Source organism: Bremia lactucae, linkage group LG6, assembly GCF_004359215.1.
Source record: "Bremia lactucae strain SF5 linkage group LG6, whole genome shotgun sequence".
Taxonomy (NCBI): Eukaryota; Oomycota; class Peronosporomycetes; order Peronosporales; family Peronosporaceae; genus Bremia; species Bremia lactucae.
Genome location: NC_090615.1, coordinates 6,678,245 through 6,691,135, shown reverse-complemented (window position 1 = coordinate 6,691,135; position 12,891 = coordinate 6,678,245). Strand labels below are relative to the sequence as shown.

At 45.9% G+C, this 12,891-nt stretch overlaps 1 protein-coding gene across 1 annotated transcript; it reads right to left on the bottom strand.

Moving 5' to 3' along the window:
• Positions 1 to 10,997: 10,997 nt before the first annotated feature.
• CCR75_004574 (uncharacterized protein) lies at positions 10,998 to 12,375 on the bottom strand (the record flags this gene model as incomplete). Its single annotated transcript, XM_067962660.1, has 4 exons — positions 10,998 to 11,763; positions 11,817 to 11,960; positions 11,991 to 12,065; positions 12,118 to 12,375. The coding sequence occupies 4 exons, from the start codon at positions 12,373 to 12,375 to the stop codon at positions 11,161 to 11,163; spliced, it is 1,080 nt and encodes a 359-aa protein (XP_067818025.1). The 3' UTR covers positions 10,998 to 11,160.
• Between the last annotated feature and the right edge of the window lie 516 nt (positions 12,376 to 12,891).

Here is a 12,891-nt window from a genome sequence, read left to right as displayed (position 1 = left end):
CCAAGAAGTGGTATTTCGCTTGCAGCGAATATACACTTCTTGAGATTTGCATACAACTTATGCTTTCGCATAAGTGTAAGAACCTGACGAACGTGAGTTTTATGAACTTCCACGTCCGTCTTACCGTCCATGGCTCGGCTATGGACGAATACATCGTCAAAATAACTCGGTGCGAATTCTCGCACCGGTCTCAACAGATTTGTTACACATCTGTTGAATCTTGCAGGGGCGTTACTAAGCCCCTGAGGCATCAATAGCCATTTCTAGAGCATCCCACTGGGAGTGCTCACTGCTGTGTACGGGATGTCCCGTTCACGCATAAGGATTTGGTAGAATCCTTCCATAGATAAAAAGATCGTACTCTTAGACATACCATCTATAATTACGTCTTTTCTAGGGATCGGCATTTGAGCCGGTACCGTTGCAGCATTCCGTTTATTGAATGCGTGCAGTATCCGCCACCTTCCTGTTGCCTTTCGCACACAGAAGGTCGGGGAGCTATGTGGGAAGGTTGACTCCCTTACTTGGCCCGCTTTTACTCGATCGATTAAGAATTTATCGATCGCAAGTACTTGTTCACGTGGCAGTGGCCACTGCTTCATGACACAGTACTTCGAGCCCGTTTTGAGCTCGATCTCATGTCGAGTGCCTTTATCCTTGGGCAACTTGCATGAAACTGTTTCAGGGAATACATCCCTGTATTCAATCAAATCATTGTATAAAGGATTTTATTTAAGTGGTTCCCAGGATTGAGTTGTATATCTCTCAAGCCGAGTCTTCGTATCGAGGACACTTTCGTCCATCAATGAGCTGCTGAGAACCCGTTCGTTCTCTGCAAAAATTACCGCTGATCGAATGTCGGTTACGTAATCGTCCTCTGTGACGAGATTGCAGATCTGCTTGATTTCCCCACAATGCAGATCTCTCAAGCACCGCTTAGGTTCTAGGGTTGTAATTGAGTTATCTCCGAAGTTAACTTCGGAGGCGCATACAGTTAAAGAGATGAAGCACCTACTCTCGAACCGTCATTAACCAAGACATTAAATGTCTCGGTTTCTTCCTGGGATTTATCCACAGGCTGCCGGGGGATTAATACCTCGGGATCTAGAAGTCTAGTAACTCCACTATTTGAAGAGATTTCTCCTCAGGTACGTGGGGACCTCTTCCCTAAACGTCTTGCGATTGTGATTGCGCTATCACAGTCGGGTCCACTACGGTCGACTCTCTACACGACCTAGGATCATCATGTTGTCCATTTTGGACAACCGGAATCTTCTTGAATGTCACCCGCTAGGCGTACATTCATGTCTCAATCCACTCTACTTATTCGAGTGGTGGACCTTCGTTGCTGCCTACGCATTCGTTCAGCCGCCGGCAGCTGACTCAACAGTGTGATTAGTAACTAGTTATCACACGTGTGATCTTGTGCAGTCGTACCAACGACCGTACCACAAGTGAGGCCATCGCACTCACTCGTAGTACAACCACACGCTTGTGGACGCTCCAAGACGTTCGTCAGATGGCCATCTGATAAACAAGAGGCAGGCATCTTTACAAATCGATGCTGCCAGCTGATCCTTGGCTCATATTTTGTAAGCCAAGGTAAACCTAGGATGACATCAAATCTGTCATCCAAATCCAGTACGATTAAATCATCATCGTACTGTAAATCTTTTAGCGTGTAGTGAAATTTCATTATGCGTTTCGTTACTGCTAGACGCACCGTGGTCCACGTTGGAGGGATGTCGCGCTCAATATATTTGAGCAAACGGCCCTCAAGCGACTTGCGACGAATAGAAATTGTCGACGCCTCACAGTCCTCTAGGGCTCTTAGTGACAAATCAAATGTCACTTTCAACTCTAAGGTGATGAGGGATACCTCATCGCTAGGTGCAGAGACACATAATGATTGTGTGTCTGGAGCAACTTTAGTCAAGAGGTTTGCAAATTCTCTTGAGGTTGCTGGATCAGTAGGGCGTTGCGCCCCTACTGACCCCGACCGTTTTTTTGCGGTCCGCCTTGCTGTTGCGATTTCGCAACAACGTCGGACCTGCGACCGTTGCCCTTTTTGGCATACGGTCCAAAATTGACATCATTACGTTCAGCGCCTCTCGTTACTGGGCGTAAGGCTCTACACTCATGAGCGTAGTGTCCTAACTTTTGACAGCAGTGCATGTCTACAATCGCTTATTGTTTGAAAAGCGAGGTCTCTCACTTTCGACATAAGAGATAGGTTCTGGACCTCCCAGTTCGTGTCGTCTTGGAGGACGATATGATGACGAACTAGCTTGAGCCTGTCTCAAGCTAAAGTCCTCTATCGTGCAGCACGTCCATAAACGAAGCTTTTCCCTCATGGGATTCGCTGAAACAGCAAATGACCAGCATGTTTGCACCGCCTGATCAGGCTTTTCGCATGCGAGCACGGCTCCTCGCGACTCGACAGGGTAAAAGAACCTTAGGGGACTTTGTCCAGGAGTTGAGAGCTCTCATTGCCTCTATGCATCAAGATTCGGTGCAAGAAGCAATTGTCGAAACCATCTTTATGGGGGATCTCAATGAAGGCGTTGCCCGGATGGAATTATTCCAATCTCATCCTGCAACTTTCGAAGAGGCAGTAGCCATAGCGCTACGCGCTGAGTTCGACTTTAAGTCTGCTCGCGTTAGCACGCCTGTCTACCGAACAAGCTCTTCGAGCACATGGGTACCGTCTAATAGAGCGGAACCTATGGATTTGAGCCTCGTTGAGGAAGGAGATGAGGCTCTTCAAGCTGTGAAACAGCATAAGACCATCCGTAGATGTTATATGTGCGGAAGCACGAGACATTTACGCCCTGCCTGCCCTCTTCGAATTTCGCGTAAAGCTCGAAAGAGCTCCAACTCCGACCTATACCAGAGATCTGGTACGGTGCGGGAAAACGTCGATACCCAGTAGGTGCGGGGCGCCCTACTGGGGAAGACCTAGGCTCTGTTGAACCTCAAGGAGGTGAGAATAAACAGAACCTAGCCCCAATTAGCTCGGTGCTCAATGGCACGGGGCGAGAGTACAAGCCTGGCTTGCTAGTCGCTCAAGCGACTGTAAAGGGCTTTGATAAGCCGTGGTCAATTTTAATTGACTCAGGAGCGTCTTGCAATTATGCTCGACGCCTTTCCCTTGAAGGAAGTCAACAATACGTTGAGGCGCTTANAGCATGTTTGCACCGCCTGATCAGGCTTTTCGCATGCGAGCACGGCTCCTAGCGACTCGACAGGGTAAAAGAACCCTAGGGGACTTTGTCCAGGAGTTGAGAACTCTCATTGCATCTATGCATCAAGACCCGGTGCAAGAAGCAATTGTAGTGACCATCTTTATGGGGGGTCTCAATGAGGGCGTTGCCCGGACGGAATTGTTCCGATCTCATCCGGCTACGTTCGAAGAGGCAGTTGCCATAGCGCTACGCGCCGAGTTTGACTTTAAGTCTGCTCGCGTTAGCACGCCTGTTTACCGAACAAGCTCTTCGAGCACATGGGTTCCGTCTAATAGAGCGGAACCTATGGATTTAAGCCTCGTTGAGGAAGGAGAAGAGGCTCTTCAAGCTGTGGAACAGCATAAGACCATCCGTAGATGTTATATGTGCGGAAGCACGAAACATTTACGCCCTGCCTGCCCTCTTCGAAATTCGCCTAAAGCTCGAAAGAGCTCCAACTCCGACCTAAACCAGAGATCTGGTACGGTGCGGGAAAACGTCGATACCCAGTAGGTGCGGGGCGCTCTACTGGGGAAGACCTAGGCTCTGCTGAACCTCAAAGAGGTGAGAATAAATAGAACCTAGCCCCGATTAGCTCGGTGCTCAATGGCACGGGGCGAGAGTACAAGCCTGACTTGCTAGTCGTTCAAGCGACTGTAGAGGGCTTTGATAAGCCGTGGTCAATTTTAATTGACTCAGGAGCGTCTTGCAATTATGCTCGACGCCTTTCCTATAAAGGAAGTCAACAATACGTTGAGGCGCTTAAAGCGCATGAAGGTGATACAATCACTGTTCGCTTAGCGACGGGACTCGTGTCACTGTTTCCAAAGTTTCATTGAACTTAGGTATAAAGTCTCTGGACTTTGACAGTGTGGAACGCTGTCTCGTCCTTGATTTGGACTCGAGATGTGATTTCATCCTTGGTATGGCCTGGTTAGAACGCCATGAGCCATGGATCGATTGGAGGTCTAAGACCTTAGGCGCCACGCGCAATGTTCCTAGCAAAGTTTTGGAGATTCATGAACCCACCTTTGCTAGGCAACAAAAGCGCTATTGGCGCGGATTATTGAATGAGTCTGTCAATGTTTTAGACATTGGCATGTCTGAGTTTACAAACTCTAATGATAAAAACATTAATTTTGAGCCCGACTTAGCAGAAATAAGTGGAACGGCACGTATTCCGTCGAGTGACACTCGTTATAATAACGATTCACTAAATGCTGAAAGCATTGTTGGCCCAAGGCCGAATCATCAAGGGTGCAATATCCATACGTGAAGTGGCACGTCTAAGTCCACCAAGTATGATTGGCCGAGGTGGCATAATACTGAGTGCCAGTAGTGACACTGTTGGCGGTTCGCCAGGACATCAAGGGTGCAATATCCCTGAGATACGTGGAGTGGCACGTCTAAGTCCACCGAGTGTGGTCGTCCGAGGTGGCACCATACTGAGTGCCAATAGTGACACTGTTGGCAGTGCGCCAGGGCATTTTGAGTCAAACCCTTCTAATGCACGTGATGCGACACGTAAACGGTCGCTGAATAAGGAAGTTGATTTACCTAACTCCTTGTCGGATGACAAATTAGACACCATGTTTTGTAAAGAACCAATACACGCTGGATAACCCGGGGACGTGAATGTCCCGGCCTCTAAGAGGCGTATTGTTTCCACTCCAAGACAGGGTGGACACGAAGCGTGTACACCCTCACAAAGTGATACGTGTGAGCAAGTACATACGCTTGTAAATGGCGTAACCGGTAACATTGAGGGGGAAGTTAGCCATGCGGCAATCCCCTCGTTACATGCTCTTTTAAAGCTAGACGAAATGTCTATTGATGAGTGCGGTCGAGCCTTAAAAGCTGGTGACTTATCTAAAATGGTGGTTATTCGACCTATGGTTGAGTTAAACTCATCGTCACTTCTCGACGAAGCTGTCCTGGATGACACAAAAGCTGCACTTAGTGAGCGAAATGGGTCATCGATTTCTTAAGATCCTACGGATCCCTTTTATTCCTTGATTAAGGAATTCCAAGATGTGGTATGTAATAACTCACCATCTGTTTTACCTCCGGATAGAGGTGTCCGTCATGAAATTGAATTAGTTCCGGGAACCAAATACTGTGTCACAAGACAGTGGCCTTTACCAAGGGAGCAGTGTGACGTAATTGACGATTTCTTCCGTGCCAAGCACGAGGCTGGAATGGTACGAGAGAGCAAATCTCCTCATTCGACACCGATATTTTGTGTCAAAAAGCCAAATGGTAAATGGCGCATTGTACATGCTTATAATAAGCTTAATGCTGTCAATATACCAACCCAAACCCCCATTCCTAAAAAGGATGTTCTTCAGAATAATATGGTGGGATGTACAATGTACAGTGCATTGGACTTTGTCAATTATTACTACTAATTGCTCATGCGAGCTAGCGATATCACGCTGACAGCGGTTAGCACCCCAAGCGGCATGTTATGTGAGTGGCTGTTTATGCCACAAGGGCTTTCCAACGCCCCGACAACATCTAATCGTCTAGTGAAGCAGCTGTTTCGCCCTCATCGAAGTTATGCACAGACTTATTTCGATGACATTTTTGTCCATAGTCGTGCGGAGCAGGGTCGGTCGGATATGGAAAATCATTTAGACCATTTGCGAGCAGTGCTCGAGTGCATACGCACAAACAAATTGTATGCCAATGCATCTAAATGCATTTTTGGCGCAGACGAAATTTCTTTTTTAGGATGCTTCATTGGAAAGCGAGGCCTTAGAGCGGATCCCGCTAAGGTAAAAGCCATAGTAGATTGGCCGGTTCCTAAAAAACAAAACGATTTGCGTAAGTGGTTGGGTCTCGCCAATTATTTACATAAATATAGCGAATTTAACGCTGATATGGTGAGGCCTTAATCTAATTTTCTTAAAAAGGATACAGAATGGTGCTGGACTAGCACCGAAAATAATGATTTTCGAGCAGTTAAGGATAGTCTTATCGATGCCCCGATTCTGGCACTGCCAAACCCAAATTGGCCTTTCAGTGTCGTCTATGACGCATCAGTTTTTGCCATTGGCAGTGCTCTGTTACAAAAAGATGTTGATGGGCATAAATGTGTTTTTGCGTTCGAGTCTAGACAGCTTAAAGATGCGGAAAAGAACTATCCAGCTCATGAAAAAGAGTTACTTGCTATGAAGTATGCTCTCGTCAAATTCAGAGTTCATCTGCTCGGCTCTAAGCCGTTTGTGATTTATACAGATCACGCGTCGTTACGCACGGCGACTAAGTCGCGCCATCTCTCACAGAGAATGGCCCGATGGCTATCCTTTTCTGCGGAATACAACTTCGAGGTGAAGTATAAACCCGGCAAGCAAAATTCTTTGGCCGATGCGTTATCACGCAGGTCGGATTATGAGGTTTCTCATTTGACGACTATCTCGTCACCTATTCCTGAATTAATCCGTTCGGCTTACGCCAAGGATGAACAGTGTGTAGCTATGTCATGAGCCTTAAAGAACTCGGATTCGGGTATTAAATTACCGGCACGTTTGCGTGCAAGGTTACATCGATTCTCTATCGATGACAACCTGTTGCTTTATTGGACAGATATCGCGGACCGTCCGCGTGTCGTTGTTCCTCATGATGAGGATTTAAAGTACCGGATCCTCTGTGAGGCACACGATACTGTCCTTGGTGGTCATCTCGGTAGAGAAAAGACCTACGGCTTTATCAGCCAAATTTATTGGTGGCCCAAACTTTATGAATAGGTCAGCACATATGTTCGCACATGCGAAACGTGCAAACGGGTTAAGCCCTCGGCACATGCTGCTACGCCACTGGCGAGTCTTCCCGTCCCTATAGGCTGCTGGGAGTCCATTAGTATGGATTTTGTTTTTGGGCTGCCGAACGATTCAGCCGGTAACTCTGGTATAGTGGTCTTTGTTGACCGTTTGAGGAAAATGGCTTACTAAACGGCTGTGTTGGATTCCATTGATGGACTAAGCTGTATATCGATCGCGTGTTTCGACAACATGGTTTGCCAGTGGCAATTGTCTCTGCTCGGGATCCCCGTTTCACGGGTAAATTCTGGAAATCAATTTTCCGAGTGCTTGGCACCAGATTGGATATCTCCACTGCGGACCATCCGCAGACCGATGGTCAAACCGAACGTGTCAATCGCGTCATTCAAGACGTTTTACGCAGCGTGTATTCTCAGACAACCAAAGCGCTCGAGCTCAATGCTCCCAGTAGTGGAATTTGCGTTAAATAACGCTGTTCATGCCTCTACAGGCTATACTCCGTTTTATATAAACGGTTTTACCCACCCGCGCGTTCTGTTAACGATACCACTGCGTGGTTCAGGGCTTGGTGGGGGAGAATTGGCCGATAGGCTAGCTGATATCAGCCCTGTTACCGTTCGGAAACAAGTAAGCAAGTTTCTAGCGACGCGATTTAGTGTCTTAAGACATGTAAGGGATACGATGGCTGATAGCCAAGACAAACAAAAAGAACAAGAGGATGCCAAAGGCAAAACTGTATTAATTCTTATATGGTCGGAGACCGAGTTTTACTAAACGCTAAAAATCTACCTACCAACTTGGTTTCGCGGTCTTCAAGACCAAATTGCGCCCACGCTTTATTGGACCATTTCGGTCGTGGCCAAGAAGGGCCTAGCTTTTACGCTAAACCTTCCCAGCAAGCTGCGTACACACCCATGTCTTACGTTGGCTTGCTTAAGCCATATTGGGACCCTTCCCACGTGGACTTGAAGGCGCTTGCGCCGAGACAGGCGGTCGTGCCGCAGATTGCTGCATCCTCACCAGGATGTCCAGCTGGCCCTTTTAAACGAGGCTACTGACGCTCCAGCGTTGAAAGACGGTCCCGAACCGCCTCAAAAAAGAGCTCTCAACCCGAGCAAGGACCTCACGAAGAAGATGCACCTCGTGCCGTAGAGCATCAAATGCTCCACCGAAATTTCGGCCCCTTCCCGCGCTGCTTGATGCGCGGGGGAACCTTCAATTCATGTGGAGAAACTTTTAAAGTGACCTCGTCGTGAGGGTCAATATCAGTATCTGGTGAAGTTGCTAGGGTACCCCTCTTCTGAAAACTCTTGAAAGTTCGAGGTATCTCTTCAGCAAGATTGCCCGTACGCCGTTGACGTGTTTGAGCGCCAAGCTCAGGGTCAACTTGCGTCAAACGACGCTTCCCACCACTAAACGTGGGAGTAGGTGGATCTATAGCCTCAGTGCGGCTTCGATCCATGGTTGTACGGTCAACCGAACACTGAAATATCGGCTAGGCTTTTCATCGTTTTGTGGCATAAATGCCAAACGTAACTGGCCTTTGGCCTTACCTTAGCGAAATCGAAGCGAAGCTTACGTTCCAAACGAGTATCATCTCTATCCGCAGACTCTCTGATATCCAAATATTACGAAGTCGGCGTGCCCGGTGGACCCAGTTCTCAAATGAGACTTTGTTTTTGTTCTTTTTTCGTTTGGAAACAAACGATCTAAATTTCCATCATTGAGGTCACCGAAGCCCCACGGGCTTGATCATGTAAACGCGTCGGATACTGGCTTCGCGTTATTACCTTCGGCGTAAGCAATTGCTCATGAAGAGCGTCGCGAGCAGCGATCTCCTCCGGCGTCCTCGCCGGGTCACCAGAGAACCAGATGGCCAAGCTATGACCTGCTATCTCTTTGAGACGCTCGTCCTCACCTTAGCGGAGTGATTCTATATTCACTATGAGCCTTAGCTTTTGCTATTTCGGCAGCTCGACGACGAGCTCTTTCCTCCATGAGGATTATCTGCTCTTGCTCTTCATCAAGCGGGTTCGTAATAATGTTGGACTCAGGATCCCGTGTCCTGCTCAATGCAATTAAATCATCAGCGGCACCACGTTCTGGGAACGAACTCGGGGCCCGCCGACATTCATCGGGAGGAAAAGGCGTGAGAGAATGACGCTCTTTTTTCTCGTCCTCTGATGGAGAGTGACTTTCAAAGTCCACCTTTCCCTCTTCGTCGAGGAAGGCGCTAAGAGTCTGTGACTCACGCTTGATTGTTATTAGACAAAGGAATGGAAAACACAACAAAACGGTTAGCTGTTTAGTTATCAACTTCAAAAAGGAATGAGGCGAATGCTGTCATTCGGTGTCAACAGTCTGTTGGGGGAGGGTGATATGGGGCACACATCGGTTGGAGAACCGTTGTTGTGGTACATTTACTTTATGGATAAAATACCCTTTTATCTAATTTTGAAATAGTTAGTTAATTAAATCACATTTATTATGGGTAATAAATGTGGTCGCCGCTGGCGGCCAGAATCTATTATTTTAATTAGCTAGGGTAAGGGTTTTTTAGATTTAAATAATTAAATAAAGTTCAGTTTCCCTTTTAATCTTAAAGCGTTAAGTGCCTTCCTAAGGCTTGCGCATTGATCTGTAAGAGATAGAAGCCTTTCTAAGTTATATCCTCTTGGGCACTAGTTGCCACTTGGTTCTACGAACCCCTGAATCCCTTGAACTAGGATTCCTTAAGCTTTGATAGCTTGTACGACTCCCTGAGTTGTTAAACCCATTAGTCAAATAGAACTAAGTGACTCTCTGAGTCTGAAAGTCCTCCTCTGACTTTAGGAGCGAGGTAGCTCCGCTACAAATGCACTAGACACTCTAAGATTAAAAGGATTCCTGAGCATTATTTGAATTTAAAATATACACCTTACCCTAATTACATCTAAAGTAGCGCTATTCTAGCGATTTCAATTATTATCTGGCTCATTTCTAGTCTAAATTGTTTTTGCGTATTGATATGACTCCCGTGGCAGCGAACGTTAAGCCTCGAATTCAGCGGAAATCCAACTTGTTATAGAAGGCTTTGCGACGATACGTCTCGTGAGGTTTGTTGCCAAAGTCTTATGCGAACAACAAGAGCAGCTGTTGCAAACGCATGTTTTTGTTCAAATGCGCAGAGCCGTGCTGTCTGCATTCCGCGCTTGACCGTGCTTTCGAAATAGATAATGTAGGCGGGCACGTCGTAATGCGGCCACGCTCTACTTAGGCACACACCCTAGCACAGCGAGGAAGCAGTTAAATCTGCTTCTCTTGTGTGCAGTGAGGCAGTTGTGGTGGGCGCATTAGCAACCTCACCCAATACACTAAGAACTCTGGTTAAGTGTCGTCACGGGAGCGGTAATCCGTCTCCTCGTTCGCACTTACCAAGTAGGAAGTAGTTTTCAGACTGATTTATATTAACTCGTATTCAATATAAATACCTATTTTTACCAATTAAAATGTTATCTCTATAGATATCATTTAAAATGTATTGCGAGCGTATCTTTATAGATACCTCGCGTAACGGATGACGTTGAGCGTCATCCCTCCTAATGTGGATGCACCCATGTTTATCACATTCACAAGAATTGGTCACAAATGCGCACCACACCCGAGTGTTGGGTCTAATTACAATTATTCAGTAATTGCCCTTAAGTACACCAAGTGTACCTAACGGGGACTGTGTAACATAGGGGCAACTTTTGCCCGTTACAGATAAAGTATCGCGTGTAAATTTAGGTCACTGGGCTGTCTAAACGAAGCAATTATAAGACGAATGACGAAAACACAATTTTGGGCCAGAATGTTAGCGTTAAATACCCAGAAGATTGAGACGATGTTAGGCAACGCAGACGCTTAGCTTGTGCCGATTTTGAGACTTAGTTGTCATGTGAAACATTTAAGTTTCTCCCAAATATTGCTTTAAGGGTCGTTGGATACAAGTGAATTTAACAAGTCACATGTCAAGAGATTTCTTGTATTGAGGTCTTAATTATCTAGAAATACTATAGTAGGACCATTTTATATACTAAGGCGGTATTTAGAAGGATTTTTTGTCATATTTCATCCAGTTATTGCGATCAAGACATGGCCTTTGAATTAGAAACATTCATTATTGCCATTCCTTAATCGTGCCTATACTGTGCCACGTAAGCTGCGTACCCCGAGTATTTTTCAATGAATCGAACCTCCGACATAAGAATCCACGAAACATTCTCGAGTACATTTTCACCTCTTGTCGTGAGAAAGTTGACCCGTGGACGTAGAAAACGACGCTCATCGCGCATGATGAATCGCGTGCATTGCTCTAAGCGCTCTTTCGTAAAGCCTATGGAGCGCAAGAAGGTGTATGAACGGCGCATACCACTAACATTGTGCATGACAATACGGGAATTATGTACCAGAGCACGTAGACCTGCTCCCGTACCAAACATTTCCTCTATCGCATCTACCGTCTCTTTGATTCGAGAGGTCTTTAACCCGAGGTATTGAGGCACTCTTGCAGTAATAGCTGGAAGATCTTCTAAACGAACACCCAAATTCTTTAAATACTCCGTATTGACCCGAAGCTTTTCAACACTGTAGCCAAGAGTCTGTGGAGCCGTCGTGAGAATGCGCGATATTTGATTTTCGCTACAGCCAAACTGGTTTAAAAAGTTCACTTTTGTATTCAAGTTGTCAAGGCTGAATGATACTCCTTCTGGAAAGACGCTAAATATATAGCAAATCTATTCAAAAAAGTCAGGCTGCCATATGTTAATAAGAAGCAGTATTTACTCACTCGGGATTTTGGTACCCCCTGAAATTGATACCACTGAACAAGTGCATTGAGCTTTTCACAGGCGAATCCCAGGATTACAGGATGACGCAAGATTACGTTGTTAACTTTGTCGTCGCTGAGACCTAGTGTACGAAGCCACTCAATCTATTGCACGGCTTAGTAAAAACAACATACTAAGTAACTTCCTCGGGCATTTTCTGTACCTTCGTATCCATCATTTCCTGCGAGTAGCATGTGATCTACGCAGACCTGAACTATTAAGTATCAAATAAATGCCCTGTATTTGTTCCTTTGAGCATACCATGACATGAAGAGAAATCGCGCGTATTGCCTGCATATGACTAAAGCCTCGAGTCATCAAGTAGCGAGCCGTTCGTTCCACCGCTTCCATGGAGAGAATACCAATTTGGGATGGTATTTTACGCGTGAAACGCGCGTATGATGCTGATTCTATTCTGCGCACAGCCACTTCATCCTCCAGAAGACTGAATGGGGAAGCATTAGAGCCACGGGCTAATGTCGACAGTGGCCTACGGAATAGCTGCAGTCGTAACATCATTTGGGTATACATTATTGAATTCTCGAGACTTTAAGAGACACCACACCTCTACATGTCTCGTTTAATAAATATTAATTTTTAGAAGAGAAAATATTAACGAAGTACGAAATTGTCATTATTCAGTAATTTTGACTAAATATTACCAGTATTACCGTATTAAGTATTATTAACGCAACAAGGCAGCAGTTTTGTTTTGACGACAGTTCTGGTAAATGGATGATTTAAGTCTAAATCAACCCCGCCAATTCCTGCTAGACGCACGAATAAGCGGTGCACGAGGGGTCGCCATGCACAGTATATTATTAATTTATGAGTGTAAGTAGATAAATAGATGTTACGTAAGACCTTAATACATTAATACAGTTCTACTTCTTTCCCTACTCTAAAGCCATTGAATTACCTTTAAAAGCTTAGACCTCTTATGTAACGGGGCACTATGACTTGTACTGTTTCAGTACAAGTCCACTTCGCACTGTTTCAGTAGCGAGTGGTGCCCTACGTTATTTCACGTACACT